A 21,813-nucleotide genomic window follows, 5' to 3' on the forward strand; every position below is an offset into this window, starting at 1 on the left:
TCTCCTTGAAGCCAAAAGTCACTGGTTGCAGAAATACTTTCTCCAGCCTCACTTGCCATTTTCTCTTCAATGCTCCAAATTTCTTGCCCTCCACAGTCTCCAGGTTGCCATCAGGCATCTGGTCAGTAGATTCCTCTCAGCTTTCAACTTTGCAGCCCAGAATTGAGTGGTAATGGTGTCAAGGTAGCAGTTCCCCCACTGCTGCTGCACACAGGAAAGGCTATGCCTAACACATCCCATGCAAGGAACACAGGACTCTAGAGTACCTTTCCAGCCATGCACAGTGCATCATTTTGAAGAAAACAAGATTGTTAATCTATGCAAACAATATTTTACTTAGAATCAATCAGCAGAACACTCAAAGTAAGGCAGTATATCCATCCGTTTGGTGGACAAATCATTATCTTTAGACAATTTTTTAAATTTCTTTTATATGTGAGGGACCCATCTTGCAACTTTTCAGAAAAAGTTGTTATCAACACAGGGATCATAACTGGACCACTTAGCAGTGTATATTCTTTTTAGGCAAAAAAAAGAAAAAAGGTTCAATGTCGATCCTTCACAGAACCATCTTCTCTATGCTGCATACACAAGGTGTTCAAAATTTAAGAGTAATAATGAATTCAGGGGGTTGCTAGTCAGAAGGAACCACGAACACATTGCTTTCTTCTGCCTTCTTCATTGGGTGTTCGTACTGCAGGGAAGAACAAAAAAAAAGTAAGAAAGCATTTCAAAAGCTTGTACAAACACAGAAATAGTACAAGACAAGAAACTGCAAAGGTCCTGGAAGCACATTTAGACTCAGCTTTTAATTCTCAAGCACCTATCCTCGAACAAGTGCTGCAGGATGAGCAGCTCCCATGACATGTTTGCCCCTTTCTCAGCCCTGCTCTCTCTAAAAGTGTCCTTCTCTCCCAGTGGTACCTCTGTCCCTCAGCAACTCAATGCTCATAATGGAAACCTTTCCCTTTGGAAAGGCTCAGGATTCCAGCTTTAATAGCTAAAAGAAACAAGCCATTGCTTTTCAGCATGTTTTCTAAAAATCCCAGGCCCAGTCCACTGGGGCGACCACAGTTGTTCCTTCAAGCAGGGAGCTTTCTTCAGCCCTATGCAGTGCAGACACGTGGCATCACACACATCATAGTAATCCACTGCTCTTATTGCAGGAATGCTAGACTCTCAAAGACATCAGACCTGTGCATGAAAGCTGGAACAGCAGCAGTAGAAAAAAATACATGCCCATGTGATGGGGTGAACCAGATAGAAACTAATCATTGTATCGCAGTTAGCAAAGTATTCAGCTTGACTATAAATTCAAACAAGGGCATAAGTTAGTGATTAGACTCTGAAGAGTTTAAGAATTTCAACAGATATTTAACCAGGATACAAGGTAAACAAAAAAAATTAATTTTTAGAAATTAAACTTGAAGGCATCGAGGCTAGAAGTTGCCAGACTCAAAGAGCAGGTGAAAGAAAGCATGCAAGGTGTTGTTAAACTGCAGAGCTCTTAGTCACAGGTTTTCATGGATGCACAACTCCAAGGCCAAATGCATTAAGAACCACTAACTGCACAGAAACCACCCTCAGGATGAACAAATCCCCAAATTGTGAACCCAGGAGAAGCATCACAATCTCATAGTCCTTGTCCTTGTCTTCTCCCTTAGGCAAGTGCTTTTTGACCACTTCCCCTAGTTCACAGCTGGGCAAACACTGCTTTCTTGATGCTTTCCATGCATCAGGACCAGAGGTCCCAAAAAGAACCAGCCCCAAAAAACAAAGGCTTCCCCTCTGACGAATTCAGTTTCATTTTCTCACTTCCAACACTTAATCAGAGCTCAGTCCACCACCCACACAGAGCTGCTTTTGTATCACGTGTACCGTACTGTTGTATTCTGGATATTGTCGGCAAAACTCTTCACTGATTCACCCACGGCTGAGTCAACAGACTCAATTCTGAAAGAAAATCAAGCTTGGCTAGTTTTTCTGTGAAGCAATTAGTACTTACTGATGAAACTTGAACAGAGATATTTACCATTAAAAATAAGCCTGAGAATTGCAACTTTTTACCCAGCACTCGCACCAACAGCATCTTTTACATAAGAAATGATCGTCTTCCACCTCCTCTGACCTCTAGATAAAGTCACATCCAGAGAGTGCATTGCACCTTGTTCCAGATCTGGGTACAGGTCTCCTGAGGTTTGTGCCTCTCCTGCACAACTTCCCACACAGAGTCCCTCATTGCACTCTAGTTCCAATTGAAAACCCTCACAAGGCTGCAAAGGCTCCGTCAAAGGACACCAGGTGGAGAAGCAATACAGGTTTTAGAATCCTTTTCCATATACCAGCAAGGGTACTGTCAGCCTAACTAATACCCTCTATGACCATTGGAGGACTTGTGAGCATGCAAGACAGCTGGCAGAGATGTACCTTTGTTTTTGCTGGTTGCAGAAAGAATTCAGTTTGAGTAGATGTGCATTCCAGAAGTCCTAAAAAGAGACCCAAAGGAAACCCCCGTTACTTGGGAAGGAGTACCTCACTAGGCTGATACACAAGAAGTCATACGCACCACTGCATCCTTCTCCATGTTGGCTAAAGTTTGAGTTTCCTTCTCAAGACTGGAAAGCTCGTCAACAACAATCTTCTGGAAGGTCTCAAGTTTATTAAGCCTAGCAATGGAGAACAGAAACAAGTTTGACAATTTAATGTGCGGTCACACGAGGTGGATGACAACCCCTTCAGCACCAAGCCTAACTTTGGCAGAAGCAAATGTCCCTGCTGAACTACATGGGGCAGATTTGACTCCCAAATACTTCTCCCAGCCTCCAGGAAGTTCGGCAGAGATTTCCCAAGCTGAAGACTTCTCTAAGGTCCCTTCCAACCCAAACCATTCTATGATTCTATCTTGACACAATGTCTAATGGATTTTCCTACCACGGATTTGATACATACAGTGTTGTCACAGATGCCATCAATTTCTAAACCTTAACCAGCAACACCCTTATCCACTTGAGTTTGCCACCATTCCCTTGGCAGTGAGGTAGGACAAATTTGGCACAGCTCTGTCTCCACTATCCTCTGACTCTGGTTGGATCCAGGTTACTTAGTTAGCAACATCAAAACGTGGCAGCAGCTCACTGCCATCAACTCTTACCTTCCACCCCAAAACATTAATTTTTTTTCTTTTGGAACTCAAACTTCTCCATGTACCTTAATGGCAAGCAAATTCAACTCACAGAGGTCCTATTGATACTAGGAATTTTTCACTTTAGGAGTTATTATTTCATACTACATTTGCTCTAAATCCTGTAAACTGACTGTGTAGTGGATACAGAGGTCTGATAGACTTAACTACTTCTTAGACTGTGCTTGTATTTCACTTATAACAAATCCACAAATATTAGAATTGATTTTTTTATCTATCTCCTATCTAAGAAATTTGACAACCTGTAAAGCAAAATGGCTTTCCTAAAGCCCAAGCTGGTGAATGCCTGTATAGCCCACTTCTGGCACTTATTTCATGCACATGGAAACAATCTACAGAAATGGGCCTATAACAGATCCCTTTTCTTCTCCCTCACTTCATTAAGTAAATCAGAACCTGGCTTCTTTCTTAAACAATTTAGAAACAGAAACAAAAAAAGTGTAAGAAGAGAATTTTTAAATAGATTTGTGAACACTGATGACAACCACAAGATAGTTCAAGGACTGCTTCATCAACTGTTTGTAACTCAAGCTTGCTTTGCATTAATGAATCCATCCACTCTTCTCCTACAGAAAAAATCAGGATCAATCTCAGGAGCTACATTTTTGAAAGTTTTCTTGCAGAAAAACAAAATAAAACAAAAAAAGGGACACACACAAGCTATTTTGCCTTACAAACCATAAGGGCAGTAGCTGACTGTCAGGTTTGCTTTCCCTATCAATTAAAATTTACACAAAATTGAAACTGTTTTCAGCCAGCACCAGACAGCTTACCTGCACTGGTGTATCTGGTTCAGCAGGGCAGACAAGTTCTTCTCCGAAGATCTCAGGGCATTCTGTGTGCTGATCTCCATCCTTTTGTACCGGGCCTAGCCACAGAATGCACCTTTAGGGATGGGCAATGCCCTAGGCCAAAACCTGTAAGTCTAGTTTGCAAAACCTTCCCCTGGAATGCAAATCCCTCTGTGGGCTGTCATTCAGCTTAGCAGAAACCATCATAAGTCAAATTTAAACAGCAGTGAGGTGACATATAGGTACTACAAATATGAACTGACTTCATTCAGCCACACTAGTTACACCAACAAGCCTCCGTGTAACCCAGGTAACTTCAGGTTGGGGTCATGTTATCCCATCAGTGAAGAGGCAAGCTTCACCTATACTTCAACACACTTAACAGCTGCCCAAAACCAGGTCTTTGTTAGCACTATTTCAGGTCAACATTTATACAGGCAGTGTGCATTTTAATCTTAACTGATTTGTAAATGCATCCACCTTCAGCCTTGATTCAAGGATTTAGTACCAAAAAGTTTAGTGTGAATACCTAGCACTAGCTGGAAAGAAAAAAAAATAAAAAAAAAACAAACACTCACTGTAAGTCTGCTCTGCCACAGCTGGTTTGTTCAAAGCTTTTGACCACAAGATTTTCTAATAGGTCAGACACTGTTCTCTCATATTAAACTTGGCTTAATGTCCACATTACTTGTTATAGCTAAATCAACAGTAGCAGTTGATTGCTTGCATCTGAAGTAGGTCTGTACAGTTGAGTGAACCACAAATAGACAGCTCACTACAAACTGTGCAGCTAACACCTCCACATACCATTAATTTCAAAGCATGACTTATGGATCTATGCATGTTCTAGTCAATAGGTGCAGCCTGTATTACTTTCTAGTTTTCATCATGAAAAAGTTGCTTGATGTTACATTTCAGTGAAACTGCTCTATGCTCCAAAAGGGAGTTTTTCTATTTTTGGTATGTGTTCATGAGGAAAATGACCCACAGTTCCAGCATAGGTACACTGTCACTGCACTGGGTTACTTTTGAAAAAGCTTTGATTCCTCCCCTCTGAGGAAAGTATTTAAAGTGCCTAACCAAGTCTGATGTTCCAATCTACATGTAGAGACAAAAAGAAGGAAAAAGTTAATTAAAACTTCCTTTATGTCTTCCCTGTAACATTTCTCACAATATACAGGTTATGTAGAACACCTCTAAGAGCTTCAGACTAACAAACACTTCAGCCAAAGCCCTGGTCTTGGGTAAAAAAATAAATATCTGATATTTGCACCAACTCCTCTGGAGACAAAAAGACTCCAGAGGAGATACTCTGGAGATAATATGATAAATTGCCATACACAGTAAGAGAGCACACATTACCCAGAACAGTTTCTTCAGCTGGTCAACAAAGCTTTCAAATGCAGTAATCACTCCTGAATGACTGAAGTCTTCATGTTTCATCTTGGAAAAAAACACATCACCCACACTATCATCCATTTCCTGACCTAGGAGGAAGTGTATGCCCAGTTAGCATCATGCTGGAGGGCTTATTGGAATATAAGCCTTCCTGCTACTGAAGGGTTTGTCATTCATGTAAGCACCAACTTTTGTTATAGAGTTGGAATTTGAGTCTTGTTCTTCTAGAGCTCATAAGCAGGAGGAAAACTGGCCCAAAACTCCACTGAGAAATACTTGTTAGTAGCAAGGAACAAGAGGCACAATAGAGCAACACAAAGAGCAGTATATTTACAGACAGTAAGGCAAAAGGGAATTTAAAAAAAAAAAAAAGTCACCACTGTTTTCCTGTCTTCTACTTATTCATTGCAAAGAAAGCCTAATCCCCTTGTGTTTGGAGTTAGCAGTGTTTTGCAGTTACTCTGTCCATTATCTGCATGCTTTTTTTTTCAGCTCCTGTGTTTTGTTGGGGGTTTTTTTGTTTGTTTGGGGTTTTTTGTTTTGGTTTGGTTTTTTTTAATAGCTCTAGACAGTCACTATTCAGGAAGACTAGAAAGTGTGGATATCATTGAGCAGCTTACTGAGTGGAACCCAAATTTCATCATTCACACCTCCACATATGGTTCCAATGACAGTGATGCAATATGCACCTTCTGTTAATTTTGGACTTTGGAGAAGTTAGCCTTGCTACAGACACATCTCTTCAAGCTCCCGTATGACTATGATTTCTACTATAACAAAAGAAAAGCTGAAAGCATTTAAACCTTCACTTTAATTGCCAACTTGACTTTACCTTTTTGGATCTCTACTTCCTCTTCTACTGAATCAAAAATTTTCCTTGGTTTATAGTTAGTGTCAGAAGATGAATGATTTGTCTCCCAGCTGGAAAATTTAAGCTTTTTTACAACAGTGCTTTCTAATATATCTGGGAAGAGAAGAGAAAATATTTCAGAAAAGACCAGTTCTTCTGTATGAGGTACATGACAGTATCTGCTCAAGCAGAAACCACCATTGGAATTACCAATGCTTCAGAAAAGCAGGTAACTTCATTTTAGCATCTGAAATCACACTTACAGGACAGGATAAGACTTCACTGGCAAGCATCTTCCCTTGCAAAAGCAGGCAACTAGACTGCCTAGTGTTATGCAGATAACTGGAAAGCTAACATGTCTCCATTTTAAAGATAACTTGCTCTCTTGACCTGCTACTCTAACCATAAAAAACCTCTTGTCCAGCTTCTTCACACTTCCAACCAAAGCTTGCAATCTGTTTATGTTACTAAGCTAATTCCAGCTTCTCCTCACAAGAAAAAAACGAAACCAAAACCCAAAACCCATGCATAAACACAATAGAGGGGAAAAATACCTAACCACACTCATAACAGCCACCTTTCTGCAGCTTCACTAGAGTTGCTATACAATAGCTTTTAATCCAGAAAAAAATCTTAGGAACATGCTGAGGGAGACTACAGCCTGTATTTTAAGGAAAATTTGCCTAAAAGGAAAAAAAAAACATCCCTTTGTCTCACTAATACTTTTCTCAACCTCAGTGAGAGATCTGTTTGACCAGCGATGACTGCAGTCTCCACAGTGCAGAAAGGAAGGTGGTGGGGGCCCAAGACAAGGAGGACAGTCAGAACACAAGAAGCATCCTGAAGCAGATTTTGGGTTCATAAAGAAAGAATTCAAATGCAGTCACAGGTCACACTTGAAATTTCTGAACATAAGCCTACTTGTGCCTTCTCATGGCATCAACTCCTGCCCAATGGTAAGGCTGTACAGTAAACAGTGATTAAAAAAAAAAATCAAGTCCGAAGCACTTATCTTCCCCCAAAATTAAGCAGATTTGTTGGTGCAGTGATAGTGTATTTTGAAACTGCAGGACAGGTAAGAGATATATAGGGAACACAAATATAGCCAGGTCATTAGAAAAGGGATGCTTTTGTTCAGTGACTTGATTCATAGTCACAGCAATAACTTCAAGACAGTCTCTCAAAACTAGACCAGTATTGAGAAGATTAGTAAGAAAACAATCCATTGCTGCTCAACTTTCTTGAAGTTTGGTTGTTTCCAATCACAAAGAGACTGTGCTGCAATTCTGACTTAGTTTATGCAGATTCAGTTTCATTAAAAAAAATTCCTTAAGTCACCTATCCAAAAAAAAAGCTACAGTAGTAATAAGCATTACCCAAGTCATCATTTACCAAATACTTATAGCAATGGTCTGTCTCTGCTCTTAGGTATAAAGTCAACAACTTTAAGAAAGGCTTGTTCTTTTTAAACTGAAGCTGCAGTGCATTTTCAAACCATTAAAAAGTATGTTCTGTATGTCTCTTGGGTCACTAGTTTGCAAACCCCCAGCTCTTAATAGTTACACTACAAGTTCCCCTGTGATCAAGAACAGGATTTAGGGATTAGCAATGAATTCAAGCATGTATATAAAATCATCTTACCATAGTCTGTCATAATATACAAAACAGAGAAACAGAACTTAGCAAAAAATTATCTCAAGAAAAGTCAGTGCTATTTTATCTTTGAAAGGAAATAATGCTTTGGCAATGCCCCTTTCTGCTTTTTAACAACCCTTCCATGTTATCAAGAATAACAAACCTGAGTCCTTCCGCTTAGTACTTTCTTCTTCTCTAGTCAAATTTCCAGGTGCTTCATGTAACTTCTAAGGAGAGAAAGAAAACAAAGTAAGAAGGTATCCACCTTGCACTACAGGCAAGCTGTCAGGGACCTGTCTAGTTATAGGAAAAAAAGTGACACGATACATTGGTTTTAGATGAGAAGTAGCCTGACAGCAGACTGGAAGGAGTTTAAGCACTGCATACTGCACCTGCACAGCCTTCTCCACATCACTGGAATAGCCCCTGGCAGACACACCTGGTGATAGCGAATCCTCTTTGGGCTCTTTTGAGAGCGTTTCATCTGCATGAGAGATCAGTCAAATGACACAGGCAACAGAGGTTGAATCCTGCAATGACTAGGAACCTCAATTTAATGACAACAACAACAAAAAAATCTCCACTCTCTTCTTTATCTCTTTACACAGGGAAGAGATGGTGGCTCAGACTCAGTCCAAAGGCTGTTTTCTTCGTGGTTGTCAATTAAGTTCTTTCCTTCACCTCTCACTAGCCCCAGCTAATGTTCTCCCTGCATAAGAATATCCATGCAAACAATATCCAGCCCTCACAGCCCTTACAAAAAATATCACCAAGCAGAATGCTTATGAAGAAAATGTGAACGCAAACAGCAAAATCAAAAACAAAAACCAATCCAAAAAGTACAGACCCATATGTATCCAAATAGCTTTTCTAATGCACTGAAGAAGATTAAAATAGAAATACCAGCATGATCCACTGTAGGTAAATCACCTCCCTTGGCGCTAAATCTGCTTTTTTCCCTTAGCATCTCCTTTTTAATTCTTTTCCTTGATTCTCCCCCCTGAAACAAAACAAAGTCTAAGCATTTGTTTTATTTAAACATTACTAAAGAACTAGGGGCCTGGGCTGTTGTTTTAGTTGGTTGGTTTGGTTTTTTACGTACACTAAGGGCAGAGATACACTTGAAATATGCCTAACATACTGATGGCTCTCTAACACTGAAGGAGACCTGTGCCCTGAAGTTCAATGCATGCATCACTTTTCCCTTTAGCCACCAGAGCTGTACATTTGATATTTTTAATAGCCAGAATAGAAGCATTATAGTCAAGAAAGTAAAGAAAATTTTTCCAGAGGAAAATAAAAGCTTTTAAAGCAACTAAGTGTTCTGGAGAGTTTTTTTCAAAACTTTCTGTATTTCAAATATATTTTGATTGAGATATATTTGATATGTGGCATTTAACAGCTGGGCAATGGAAAAGCCTGACATAGCTCAATTTTATTTTATTTGCTTGATGTATGTCTGGTCCACCAAATCCTCCATTGCTACATAATCCACTGTTAGTTTTCCCAGAGCTATAGCTGAAAGCAGAGAACGATGATGCATGAACCAGGACTTGTGGTGTGAGCACAGGACCTGGAATAAAAGCTCTGAAAATTGCCATCAAAGCAGAGGTGAACGCGAGCTTTCCCAAGGCACTGCACAACACAGGGCAGAAGACAGCATGGGGACACAGCCTTGTAGGGCCCAGCTGGGATTTCTGCAGGTATTTAGATAGGCAGCTGTGTCAAGGCAAGTGTCACACCAAGTCCAATTTTTCACTTGTCAAAGGTAAATATCACTCCAGGACAACATGCTCAGGACTCAGACACAGTTGTTTCTACAAAGTTTCCCATGTTTTCTTAAGACCTCCTCTAGTAGACCAGTACAGTCTCAGCAATGCTTAGACAAATCCGTCCATCAGAACATTTGAGAAGAAAGATAGCACCAATTTATTTAATTCTCACTCATTTATACATATTTTACATGTATGTTTTTAAATCTGAGACACCTAAGCATGACACCACCTTACCTTCTTTGACGCGTAGTCACTGCCACTACTTGCGGAAGACATTGGAAGCACTGCAAGGAAAAAAGCTTACCTGGTTACAAAGTTAAGTGTGTACTTTACCCTGTTACCTGAGTTAGCCATGATGCTAACCTTTTCAGTTTGGTTTTCTGGGCATTTGCAAGATTGAATGCCACAAAACTTATAGTAAGCTTCAAAAAACACCCTTTTACTAACAAAGCCCTTTCTCTAACAAAGCCAGATACAATGATGCAAACATACACAACTCAATGCATCCAGAACAGCCAAGAAAAAAGGCAGGCTCTGCATCTTGTCTGATGGTCCCTAAGTCCTAGGCAGGATGTGTGGGCTGACACTGGAGTGAGAACAACTCCCAAGGAAACACGGTAAAAAGGATAATGTCAACCTCAACTTTCTTTTGCTTTTTCATTCCCACTGAATCCAACAGCTACCTGAGAAAGCATCATTCTCCATGTATGGGACAGACACATTCCATCTCATTCAGAGCAATTTGGTTTGCATTTGGAGGTCACAGCAGTAGATGGCCATGGAGCAGGCTGTAGGGGAGGTTTGCTCTTGGGCAGGTCTGAGCAGAGAATGCTATCCGTGATTTGCAAAATCAAATGTGATTATTTCTAAGAGGACAGTTGGTCTATCAGACCAACTATCTAAGGGAGCAGAGTGCCATGGTCTGCAAACTGTCAGGTTTTTCAAGGTTTACTTGCCAAGTCAATCATGTTTCTGGGGAGATGAGGAAAGGAAAGTTATAGGGAGGAGGTGTGGCAGCTTTAAAGAGATCTTCTTCCTGTTGTGTTCAAGAGCACCAACACAGCCACCAGCTCGGGACTCAGGGGCCCTTCACCATCAACACACAGAGGGCTACACCCACACAGATGTTTAAGTGCCAGCTTTCCACCCAGATATTTCAACCCCACTCTGGGAAGAGAACCAGAGACCAGCTCAAGCACAAGAGTGTGCAATGCACCTCCTCCACAGGGCATCCCTTGCTGCCAGCCTCGAACCTGCTCCCTCCCACTCAGGAGGATCAGGATTTGGCTGAACACTCTCAAACCGTCACCAGCCATTTGCTTTTCTGCAGCAAAACACAGCACAGCACATCATGCATAGCTAAATGTCAATAGGGGACTACACTTACCTTTCAATTTACTTCTCACCCTTGTTCTTTTTCGGGTATAGTCAACAGATTTTGGCACCGACTGTATCTGAGAGTCAAGGATCCAGCTTTTTTCACTCTGACCGGTGCTTGTATTTTCATTGTTGCTTTCCGAAAAAAGATGTTTCCTGTAACTGGACTAAAGACCCTCTTATGAGTGAGTTCTGCTTAATCAGCTCACTGAGAAGACCCTCAGCCATTCCCCTTCAACTACTATCAAGTTACTCCATTTCTTCCTCCCCACAGTGCAATACGTAAAGCATTTTAACTGTGACTGTTTTGGCAGATTTCACAGCTTAGCTGTCAAACCACCAGCATAAAAACACTGAGAGGCAGATGATTGCCCTTTGCCAATATGGAGTTTTTACAGCATCCTCCTTCCTCTTCTTCCCCCCTTTCCTGTGTTTAAAAGTGCTCTTGCAAGAAGGAAAACTTCAGCATGCCTGAGCTGCAGCCAACAGTACATCAGTGGGGCCAAAAAAAAAAATGTAACAGACAATTCGCTTGATGGCAGTGATGGTGCACCCTAAGTGCTGCTTTCAGTAGCAACAAACAGGCTATTTAGAGACTACCAGGTTCATATTCCTCCACCTCTGCCCCGGGTAAGGTTTAAACCTCAGCCTCTTTAGGGGTGCAACAGATTTGTACAGATGGACAAAGACAGCAATCAAAGACTCTAGGGATGAAAAAGCATAGAAAACCTACCTGCCTTCTCTTGAGTTTGTTTGATTCCTTGTTCTTGTTTTTTACTTCATAAGTCCTGCCAAGTAGCACATAAAGACCCAAATTAGACAAGCAAACACTAACGGTAGCACACCACAGAAGGGGCACAGTCAAACAGAAATCACAGGAAGGTTCCTTGAGAGATCAGCACAAGAACCAAACTATTAAAGTGCAGTCACTAGCCAAATTTTTCTTTGCTTGGTTTTTGAAAGTAGCAACTCAGGGATATTTATAAATTAGCATTTTTTTTTAAACAGAAATTAACCTACGTACTTAGAGGTGCAAGTTCCTGGCAGCTTGCTATAATTGGGAGGCAGCCAAAGCAAGGCAGGGAGTTTAAGCATTTTTCAAAAATTAAGTCAGCAGTTTACACATACGATCAGAGAAGGACGATATTTAAGAGTTAAAGTCATGTTAAAATCTTATTATAATCAAAGTAGACAGGATACTCTATTCTTTCCCATAACCTTTATATTCTCAGTTACTATTTGAAAATTAGTACCAATAACATCCACAGGTACTGTGGTAGCTAAGCAAGGAACTATTGTATTAGAAAAATCACACGGCCTTTTTGATCCTAACTTAAAAAAGCTTAACAAAAGCTATGAACTCTTTTTCACGTAGCAAAAAGTTGATAAATGGTACATGTATGATCCTGTACCTCTGATTTTGTGAAGAAGCTTTCTGACCAAGAATCTTTCCTTTGGCTTCAGCAACCTGAAAAAGAAGAAGATATTTGTCTTCGAGTCCGGTTACCCCATAAAATAATTTATATAATTATATGTATCAAACTCAGGAGTCCAGCATGGAAATTTCACCTTTTAAGGGAGTGGAATTTGTTGATTGAAACAGTGTCCTAAATTATAATAGACAAACACTTGTTGTCTTAAACAGAGTTACTTTCTCCTTTCCCTGTTTTATGAGTAATGCTCATTTTAAGCACTAACGTCATAAGAAACATCATTTTAATCAATAACACCACTGCTAGTAGCACGTGTAAACACAGAACAGGGTCCCTGGACAGCCTTGGGACGGGGCTGCTGGGACGCGGGGCAGGATGCCATGGAACAGGGATTTATGCTGACACCCAGTGGCAGTAGCAAGGATCGGGCAATGTCCCGTTTAGAAGAGAAAATTGGGGCGTCCCATTCATCACCCATTGCCACAGAATCAGCAGCAGGTGGCAGTGACATCTCTCACACTAGGAAAGAGGCTGAAAGCCAAAGGGTTTCTGCAGCAGAGCCACCTTGGTGGAAGCCATCAGGAGCACGTTTACACTTCTTCAGAAAACTCACATGGGTCAAAGTTTCAAAGCAAGCAAAGCAACTCACTATTTTTCATTTTTTCAAGGGTCTGCAAAACATAAGTCAAGCAGAACTTCCAAAAAAATTTTGTGAGGACTGGATTTTAACCAGGGATTCCTAATTTGCAAAGCATGGCTTGAAACGGATTTCAGTCTCTTCTGTCTAGCCTAGAAGCACAAAGCAGATGCTCAGCAATCTGCTTTTGATAATCAGCAAAACCCAAAGGAAGGCTGGCCTTCAATCACAGAGATACCCCACAGCCTCACTCAAGCAACAGCTCAGATTTCTGTTGGTGATATCATACATTACCCACCGCAAAATTCAAGCAGTGATGAGCATTCTCCCTACTCAAAAAAAAAAAAAAAAATCCACTTCCACCACACAAACAAAAAAAGTCTTAGATTCCCAGTTGTCTGTTTTGCTACAACAGTGTGTCCATCCTTACAGCATTTCTGCAGCGAACTATGTCCCCTCCTGCAAGTTACTACTCTGTTAGGTGTTGAGTTGGGACCGTAGCTCTTAACAACTTCTGTTCTCAACTTTACCTTTTCGTGACTTGAAGAGTCTGAGTTTTCAAAGTCAAAGACTTCCTTCCTGCAAGACAACATATATATGGAAGTGACATACAACCATGAAGAATCACCTTGTAGAACTTCACTAAGATTATGGGGGTGACAATGTGGTTTGTTTCTGTCCCACTCTCCCACTACAGGTTCAAACACTTTCTGTGACTAAATGGACTGCTTTCACAGCTTCCACAAAAATACTTTCCCCTTTTCTACCTAGTTTTCTTGTTCTCTGTCTTGACTTTCAATCTATCAATTTTAACTCTTATTTTAGGAGAAATATTCAAAAGATACAAATTAGTCTATCCCTGTTTACATATTGGACATTTTCCCCCCACATCACCAATAAGAGTACGCGGTAGGAAGAAATAAGTAATGGAAATATAATGTCTGAGGCATTTTTTAAAAAATCCATGTAATTGCCTTTTGAAAATTCCAATATTCGATGTTTGTTCTCTAATTACTTCTCTGTGTACATCTAGATTTTGGTTTCATGTCTTTCAACATTTAAACTTAACTGTACCTTTATTGCTTTCTCCAAATTGTAACTATTTAAAAAAATCCTAGAACTATTGCTCAGCAAACAGTACACCCTCTCTTTATTAGTGAAAGAACGGGAAAACCAAAGAACTGAGCTCCTCGTTAAAGCCTCCCCTCCTGAGGGAAGGACACGCTCATTTCCAGACGAAACACTAGAGGGAGCAGAATGACCAAACTAAGTAGTTCTTCACCTCTAGCTTCTACAATGCTACTCCTGTTTTAAAACTGGTATTTGTGGCACCAAATTATTTGGTCCTAAAACACACAACTTGTAGTCCTGATGAAGTTCTGCATCAAGTTTTCCTATTCTTATGTACAATCAATCAAAAAATTCATCTAAGCCCTCGTGGGGTTTTTTTGAGCTAAGAGTCAGTAGGCCAAAGCAGGAAGCCTCAAGGAAGCTCCAGAACAGCAGCAGAGATCCTCACATACAGTTCATTTGCTCTTCCACCCAGCAGAAGGCATTAACTCGAACACAACACTTGGCAGAGACCACAGGAGGAATAAGCCACGTGTCAGACTTTCAGATTGCAGTGGCCCCAGCCCCTCGAGTGCTTCTGCTCACACTGCCACTAGCTTTGGATGTGAGGAGACAAACAGAGAAAGACTGCCCTGGAACCCTAGCACACATGACACTGGATATTGGAACAATATCCAAGAAAGCTTTGTGAAAGAGGCTGACACTCATAACTCTACTCACTGGAGGATGGGAGGATTATATTTGGGTAAGGAAAAACGTAAGAGTCAATGTGACATAGTATCACAGAGGTAGAGGTCATTTTTGGCAGAGTAGGGTTAGTTTCTGAAGTGTTCATCACTTTGGGGACCCAAAGGGTCCTATTGAGACAAGTTGTGACCCTTCATAGCCTCCTGTTTGTTTTACTACCTGTTCTGTTCAGACAGCCCACACCATGGGGACACCCCCACCCATGAGGACTAGAAATGGTCTAAAGTCACCTGGTACATCAGTCTCTGCATGGGCTCATACCTGTCTTCAGCCCTTTGCTTGGCCAAACTTGTTTTCCTGTTTCTCTTTTCCCAGGCAACATCCTTTGGAAAAAGAGGGAGTTCCAGGAGCTAAAACGACAATACCCAAAGTCATGTTTTTATCCAAGAGCCTGCTAAAAGCAGAGATAAGGTGTGCCAGGAAACTTCCTTCCTCCTACTGCAACTACTATCCAGGCGCAACTGTTGCCTGCAGTTTTTCCCTATCAGAGAGTATACGAACTCCCACAGCTGGGGGGGGGCAAGAGGGTGGGATTACAAAAAGTAGTTCAAAAGCTTTGAATTCACTGCAGAGTGGGCAAGTGTTACAAAGCATTTGAACCGGCAGTTAAAAAAAATTTAATTTTATTTAAAAATCTAAAATTAGCACTAGACCTGTCATGGGAGGGTCATTAGAGCTCAGACAAAAGTGAATAAACACGTCTGTAGACTTCCAAGGCTAGGTTCCATTCAGCAAGCAAACATTTGCTCTTGCAGACAGCGTGCAAGTCTTGTGACATGTGAGTTTGTCCCCCACACAGCCGGTCTGGATGCCCACACACCACTGTACTCCTAGACACAAGGACAACACACTGCTGTGGGGTGGGCATATGTGCTGAATACACTCCAGTGAGCTCGAATTAACTGGTTGGGCCACTCTAGACTGAGGTTGGTAGCTGTTGCCTCTGCAGCTCACTCCTGGTGCTAAACAGCACATCACATCAGGTATGACACTGCATGGACTCAGTACACTGCTCAAGGGCATCAGTGGGTCAACCCATCCCAGCTTTCTTCTGCAACTCCACCAGAACATCTCTTCCCTGCCCCGTATCTCTTCACTCAGGTGATCCCCAAGGCAAACATACCTTTGATGTTTCCTCCTCCCTGGATTCTTCTTCTAGGGGCTTCTCACTGGGGACAAGAGGACACATGAGGGAGCTGTTCATTTAGAGACCAAAAAGTCTGTGAAGTAGTAAGGGGAAAAAAAAACTTGCACCAATTAGCATCAAAGCAATGGTTTAGGTGTGTAAGGAAGAAAGTCAGTCAGTAACTCTACAGAAGTCCAGCTCCTTAATTACAAGGAATTCTGTCCTCCAAAGCTCTGGAAAAGAAAGGTGTAACTGATGCCAAGGAGAATTCAAATTCACATGATCTTTCACAAAAGTCATGTTCCCCATTATGAATAGCCTCATATTTGCTGAGCTCCAGTTAATAGCAAAAGCTACACACATAGCTGAAGTTAAACTCTTAAGTTAGCTGTGTGATCACCTTGCATTTGGATTAAATCTCTGATGAGAAACAAGTGACACCAAAGCAGCTGCCAAGCTAGTAACTCAGCATCACTGTTCAGCATCTCCAAAGTGCTGTAACTCTAGGCATCCAGCCTTACTATCCAGGCTGAAAAACAGAATCTTTTTTTAATTTAATAAGTGATGGAATAAGCCTCAAAATCATATGCAATAAAACCCCAGGAGAAGGGAACAAAAAACCAAACCCCACACACAAAAAACCCCTTTGCAACTTTTCGTCTGCAAGACACTCACCTAGGCTTAGCTTTCATTCCTGGAGATGGAGTTTTGGACTTTTTTGCTGAAGAAGGCAAAGAAACTATAGCTTTAGCCTCTGCGCTACTATGAAATCTTTATCTACTTTTGCTGTAAGGCCCACAAAAGCAGGTGCTTCAACATGTCATCTGGGTGACACTGAACTGGATCAGACTTTAGGAACTGAAGCCTGACCTGAGCCTTGGTTAGCATCTTCCAGGTCAGTTTGCTGGCTCACTGTAACCACGGCAACACCAGAGTTCACCATTTTCTGCTCGGAGACATGAAACCATGAACAGAATGTACATATGATCAATAAAAAAAGTGGGGATTTTTAGAAACAGATTTTCAGTGCCAGTCTGTGACGACAGCTGGATGACACATTCATCATTGTCCACACATAAAAACATTTTAGGCTGCATATAAGTGATATCATGGGTTTCTCACTTAGGGCATCCCACCATCCCCTTACAAGAGGAAGTAAAATTTCTTTTTTTTCTTTTTAAAGCAGTTTTGTCAAAATTGCAGCTCTGGAGACATATGTTTGGGCTGACTGGATACAAACCAGTTTTCTTTGAAAGAAGGTTTTAGCCCCACCTATAAAAAAGCAGACTGGAGAAGGGGGAAAAGGGGCACAAGGACCATTCCACCATACACCAAACACTTACTGCTACTGTGTGTGTTAACTGCTGGCTCTTCTCAGAGGTTAAGTTGTCTGATAAAGTCTCCATGTTTTCAGAATTTGAGGGATCTTTCCTCCTTTGTGCATTAGAAGACTCAGCTATCACTGCAGAACAGCAACCAGTGTGAGAATGCTATTGCAGTAACTGAACACACTCACTACCTGCCTTTTCCATTATTACACTCATGCATAAGTTGTAACAGTACAACTTACCAGGCACAAACATCTCAAGATCGTGTTTAATAGAACAAAAACAACCATCTCCAAATTACCCAGTGCAGAATTGCAATGCTAAAAAAACAGTATCTTGAACCTTCCCCATGTAAGCCCCTCATACTGTACAAATACATTGAAGTTTATCATCTTATCGCTACCTTAACTCCTAAGCTTTGGAAGAGATGGAACAACCGTTTGTGTCTGACTAAAGCAGTGGGATCTTCCACCGTCTCTGTTGCCCTTCATTGAATCTCTCCCAGGCACTGCAAAATGTTTCACTACAGGTTTACTACCTTCTGCCCTTTGTACTCCTTGATTGTTTCAAGTTGCAGTGCCCACCTTGTACCTCTGCGTGCATTACAGTGGACACTGATGAAGGAATAAGCTCACCTGTGCCTCCAGAATCTGGAGGACTACCATTCTAGCTCATTTTAGGTTGTAACTGGAGGAAAATGGGAAGGACTACTGAAGAAGTTAGGGCCTCAGATATTTAGAGCTGGAAGTAGTTCTTTCAAGTATTCACTTGGAAAAACCTTAAGTGCATAATAACTTAGATGAAAATAAAAATTTGCTTTTAATATTGTCACAGAAACAAATGTTAACTATCCTAAGAGCTCTTCAAACTTGATTTGATTCTAAGACAGTGGGTGGTAGCAGTAGAAAGAGCTGTGAGTTCACAGCTTTAGGAGATGTGGAAATATCTGTCAAGCAATTTACACCACGGAGTGATCCACACAAAAAGTAATCACTCTAAAACCTGAAATACAGTCAGTTTTGCAGCAAGAACAAGTCCCAATCTTCAAAGATAAAAGATCACTATAGGGAAAAAAAAAAGCGCCACCTTCCAAATAATTTGATACCAATATTAGTCTGAGAAAACATTTCCTGTTTCAAACCAATTTTGATCATGCACATCTCCTGCCTTTTTTGCTGAAAGTAGCTTTTCATTAAACTGTGGGTCACAGCCATGGTGGGGATTTACAGAAGAATTTCAGAGGGGGATAAAAGGAAAGAAAGGAGTTACTTTCTCTTGTTCTTGCACAAGTACAGGCCTTATAGACCCTCCTTTGGGTCAGACACCCAAACATGACATCTGTACTTCAGGCTCTGAGCTCCCTTGACATCTATAATATTTGGAACATAATTAAACTCAGCCAAATGATCCTCAGATAACTTGCAGACGCTCATTGGCAGCACAGGAAATTACACCATTTGATGATGGAAAACCTAACGTGCCCAATTCAAAGAAATACAAAGCATTGGCTATAGGCTGATGAGAATAAGCAACTAATGGCTATTCCTGGTCCAGCTAAGAGCCTTTGTTTCTGTAAGGCACACAGATACACTTGTAGATGGAGCACACACAAAGACAGCCCTACAGCACAAGGTATTCATGGCAGCACTGACAATGCCACTTCACACAGCAGCAGGACACCTGCAGAGATGAGCTGCTGCTCATCTTTACCTACAAACAGGGACTACAGGTGAGCATTTCTGCTCCCCCTGCTGCTCTTCCACAACAGCACCAGGCATCTCCAGGGCATCATCCACTCCAGGTGGGGTAAAGGGACTGGAGCACACCACTTTCTAGCACATCACCTTGTCTAGAAGAAACGGAAGCCACTCCCCTGCAGAAAGCTTTGGTAGAGGCTGCCTCACCACATGCACCTCATTGTACAGGGGAGAGCTTGTTAAAGGCCAAGGTGCAAGAACTCATCCATCAGAGAACCTGTGCTTTCATGGCCACACCGATGCCACTGTCCCCTTCCACAGGCAAACTTCCAAAGGCACCTACACAGCATGGCCAAACCAGAAACCAGGCATTGAGCAAGCAAGAGGGGAGGACAGAAGGATGCATTCCACTGCACTTGCAGATGGAAAAACACTACTGCACACTCTTTGCACATCAGTGGGCAGCCAGCAGCCAAGATGTGCCTTGCAAGGCTGCCTGCCAGATCCAAATCCAGGTCCTGTATCACCGAGCAGTTCCCCTGCCCGTGCAATACCAGCAGCACATGGCCCATGGTGCCCAGTCCGCACTCCCTGGGCTAGAGGGACTCAGTATCTGCCATGAGCACCAGTTACCAAGCTCACAAGACAAGGAACAGTAGAAGATTGAGTTTGGGTATTGCTTGTTTTGGGTTTGGTTTGTTTTTGTTTTGGGGTTTTTTTTGTTGTTTTGTTTTTGTTTTTTTTCTTTTTTTTCTTTTTAAATGAGGTTAACTGCAAGCTGTGGACTGCAATTGAAAACAATAATTTGAAAATTGAGATATTTAAATTTAATGAAATAACACGATAATAAAAAAAAAAAAATCACCTGTTTCATTCTCCCTGGCTTGCTTCCCAGCATGGACAGACTTCTCTTCAGTCTCATTTATCTGCTGGTGTGAATTAATGTCATGTGAAAGTGATCTTTAAAAAGTCATCTTTATCTAGTAAAGTCAACTACTTAATAACAAAATTAACAGTTGGTAATTGCCAGCAACAAATAATTGGATGCTAATTGTGTTGATAATTTGGAAAGGTCTTGGCTCCTGCAAGGGCAAATGACAGCCCCCATATCATGGTTATTTACTGTTGCCAAAGGTTTTCTGCAATCTCCATAGTCTGTGGATCAATTACGAGTAAAAAATTAACTGTATTAACATTTGAGAAAAAAAAGTCACACACATTGCCCATGTTTTTACATTGGCTTAGAAGAAAAACTTTAGGTTTTAGAAGTACTCTACTCTTCATCTAGAAGTACTAGCTACAAAGTCAATCTAAGATTTGCATCTTGCAGCACACCTATTCTCTTTTCCAGGTTCTTATGTAACAATTTGCTCATCCTGTGCAATGCAACACTTGGAGCTATATGTAAGAGCATGTTTAGACTTCAAGTTACACAACTAAATGCCGTAGGCTTTATTTTCTACTGTAGAAGCTCAGCAAAAGTAATACATAAAATCCATTAACAAATCAGTTTAACCTTCCAGCTTCTAAACCATAACTTTGAGTCCTTTGAAACTTCATTACTAAGATGCCTAATTTCTCTTGCAGGTCAAAGCTAAGAGCATCTATATAGAGTGTTATAAAGACAGATATATAATAAAGAGGTATGGAAAAAAAAAACAAAGATACCACACAAACATAAACCCCAGAAATCTGAATGGTTTTGCCCAGTGCAAAATCTAGTTTAGAAAAAACCCCAACCCTCATATTAAGAGCTTACCATAAATTTTTCATCACCCAGGACTTTTTTAAGTACACCTAAGATTTCAAACTCAGCACTGAAAATCAGTTTGATTTTGGTTGCTTCTGTTCTGGTAAGAGCAGCAGGTTTCTTCATAAAAATTTTAACAATCTTTTGTCCATCATCCTCTGAGAAGAAAATAAAATAAAAGGCAATTAAATCTGGTTTAGATCAAGACATACTTCTCTCGACCACAAAATAACTGAATAAGTGTCTGGAACTTTTAGAACAGTCTCTTTTACATCTTGCCTATGCATTTCCAGTTACTCTGTTCACTCATTTCCTTCCCATTGGTGATCTTGATGATTATGCTGTTCCCTAGGACATCTATAAACTGATACCTTAACCTGTCCTGCTTGGGTAGGGGAGAGTAAGTTATTGTGCTCAGTGGGCCCACACATAGTCCAACAAGCAGAGCTAGTGCAAGATGACTATCAAAGGCAAGGAGGGAGGAGAAGACACAGTGGTGCTGAGATTTTAGGCTGACCCCATGTGTCTCATGAACCCATAGCCAGAGAGAAGACAACGTCAGTTGGAAAATCTTACCCTCCAGCCTGTAACTGCTGACAGCTTCTTTTGACAGCCTCACAGAGTCCCAAAGAAAGCCCTTTGAAAACCAAAGCCAACATGTCAGAAGGGCTAAGTGAGTGCCTACAGCCTTAGGCTGAGCCCAAAGCCACCTGGGCCTTGCTGTTACCATTACCTCGTTACTATCCACATAGAAAGTCACACTCTGGCTGCCAGTGTTGAAGTCAATCCAAAACTCCTCCAGTTTTTCATCTGATGGCTTCTTCACCTGGGGAAGAAGAGCGGTACTGTTCCCAGAAACGCCCCACAACTGCTGTATCACTCTCAGTTTTCTTTAATGAGACAAAATTGGGAAGTGTTGCCTTACATATCTGTGTACCCATGTGCACATCTTGCAGAAATAAAAGTTCAGATCAACCTGCGAACTGTGAGGCTACT

The 21,813-nt window shown here is 41.2% G+C and overlaps 1 protein-coding gene across 1 annotated transcript in view; it reads right to left on the reverse strand.

Annotated features, from left to right (window-relative positions):
- Positions 1-634: 634 nt before the first annotated feature.
- SYCP2L (synaptonemal complex protein 2 like) overlaps positions 635-21,813 on the reverse strand; it is a 28,620-nt gene continuing 7,441 nt past the window's right edge. The window contains exons 10-33 of the mRNA XM_051799521.1: positions 21,551-21,643; positions 21,394-21,454; positions 20,827-20,975; positions 19,933-19,993; positions 17,386-17,504; positions 16,919-16,991; positions 16,718-16,763; positions 16,040-16,085; positions 15,178-15,266; positions 13,629-13,677; positions 12,441-12,496; positions 11,762-11,816; positions 11,039-11,195; positions 9,886-9,935; positions 8,720-8,876; positions 8,269-8,360; positions 8,040-8,103; positions 6,224-6,355; positions 5,356-5,480; positions 3,976-4,070; positions 2,567-2,666; positions 2,428-2,486; positions 1,884-1,953; positions 635-694 (exon numbers count right to left, since the gene is read on the reverse strand). Coding sequence (XP_051655481.1) covers positions 635-694; positions 1,884-1,953; positions 2,428-2,486; positions 2,567-2,666; positions 3,976-4,070; positions 5,356-5,480; positions 6,224-6,355; positions 8,040-8,103; positions 8,269-8,360; positions 8,720-8,876; positions 9,886-9,935; positions 11,039-11,195; positions 11,762-11,816; positions 12,441-12,496; positions 13,629-13,677; positions 15,178-15,266; positions 16,040-16,085; positions 16,718-16,763; positions 16,919-16,991; positions 17,386-17,504; positions 19,933-19,993; positions 20,827-20,975; positions 21,394-21,454; positions 21,551-21,643 — 2,058 coding nt within the window. The remainder of the gene's footprint in view (positions 695-1,883; positions 1,954-2,427; positions 2,487-2,566; positions 2,667-3,975; positions 4,071-5,355; positions 5,481-6,223; positions 6,356-8,039; positions 8,104-8,268; positions 8,361-8,719; positions 8,877-9,885; positions 9,936-11,038; positions 11,196-11,761; positions 11,817-12,440; positions 12,497-13,628; positions 13,678-15,177; positions 15,267-16,039; positions 16,086-16,717; positions 16,764-16,918; positions 16,992-17,385; positions 17,505-19,932; positions 19,994-20,826; positions 20,976-21,393; positions 21,455-21,550; positions 21,644-21,813) is intronic.

This window comes from Manacus candei, unplaced genomic scaffold (assembly GCF_025592945.1).
Source record: "Manacus candei isolate 608988 ecotype Guabito, Panama unplaced genomic scaffold, ASM2559294v1 h1tg000049l, whole genome shotgun sequence".
In the NCBI taxonomy this organism is placed as follows: Eukaryota; Metazoa; Chordata; class Aves; order Passeriformes; family Pipridae; genus Manacus; species Manacus candei.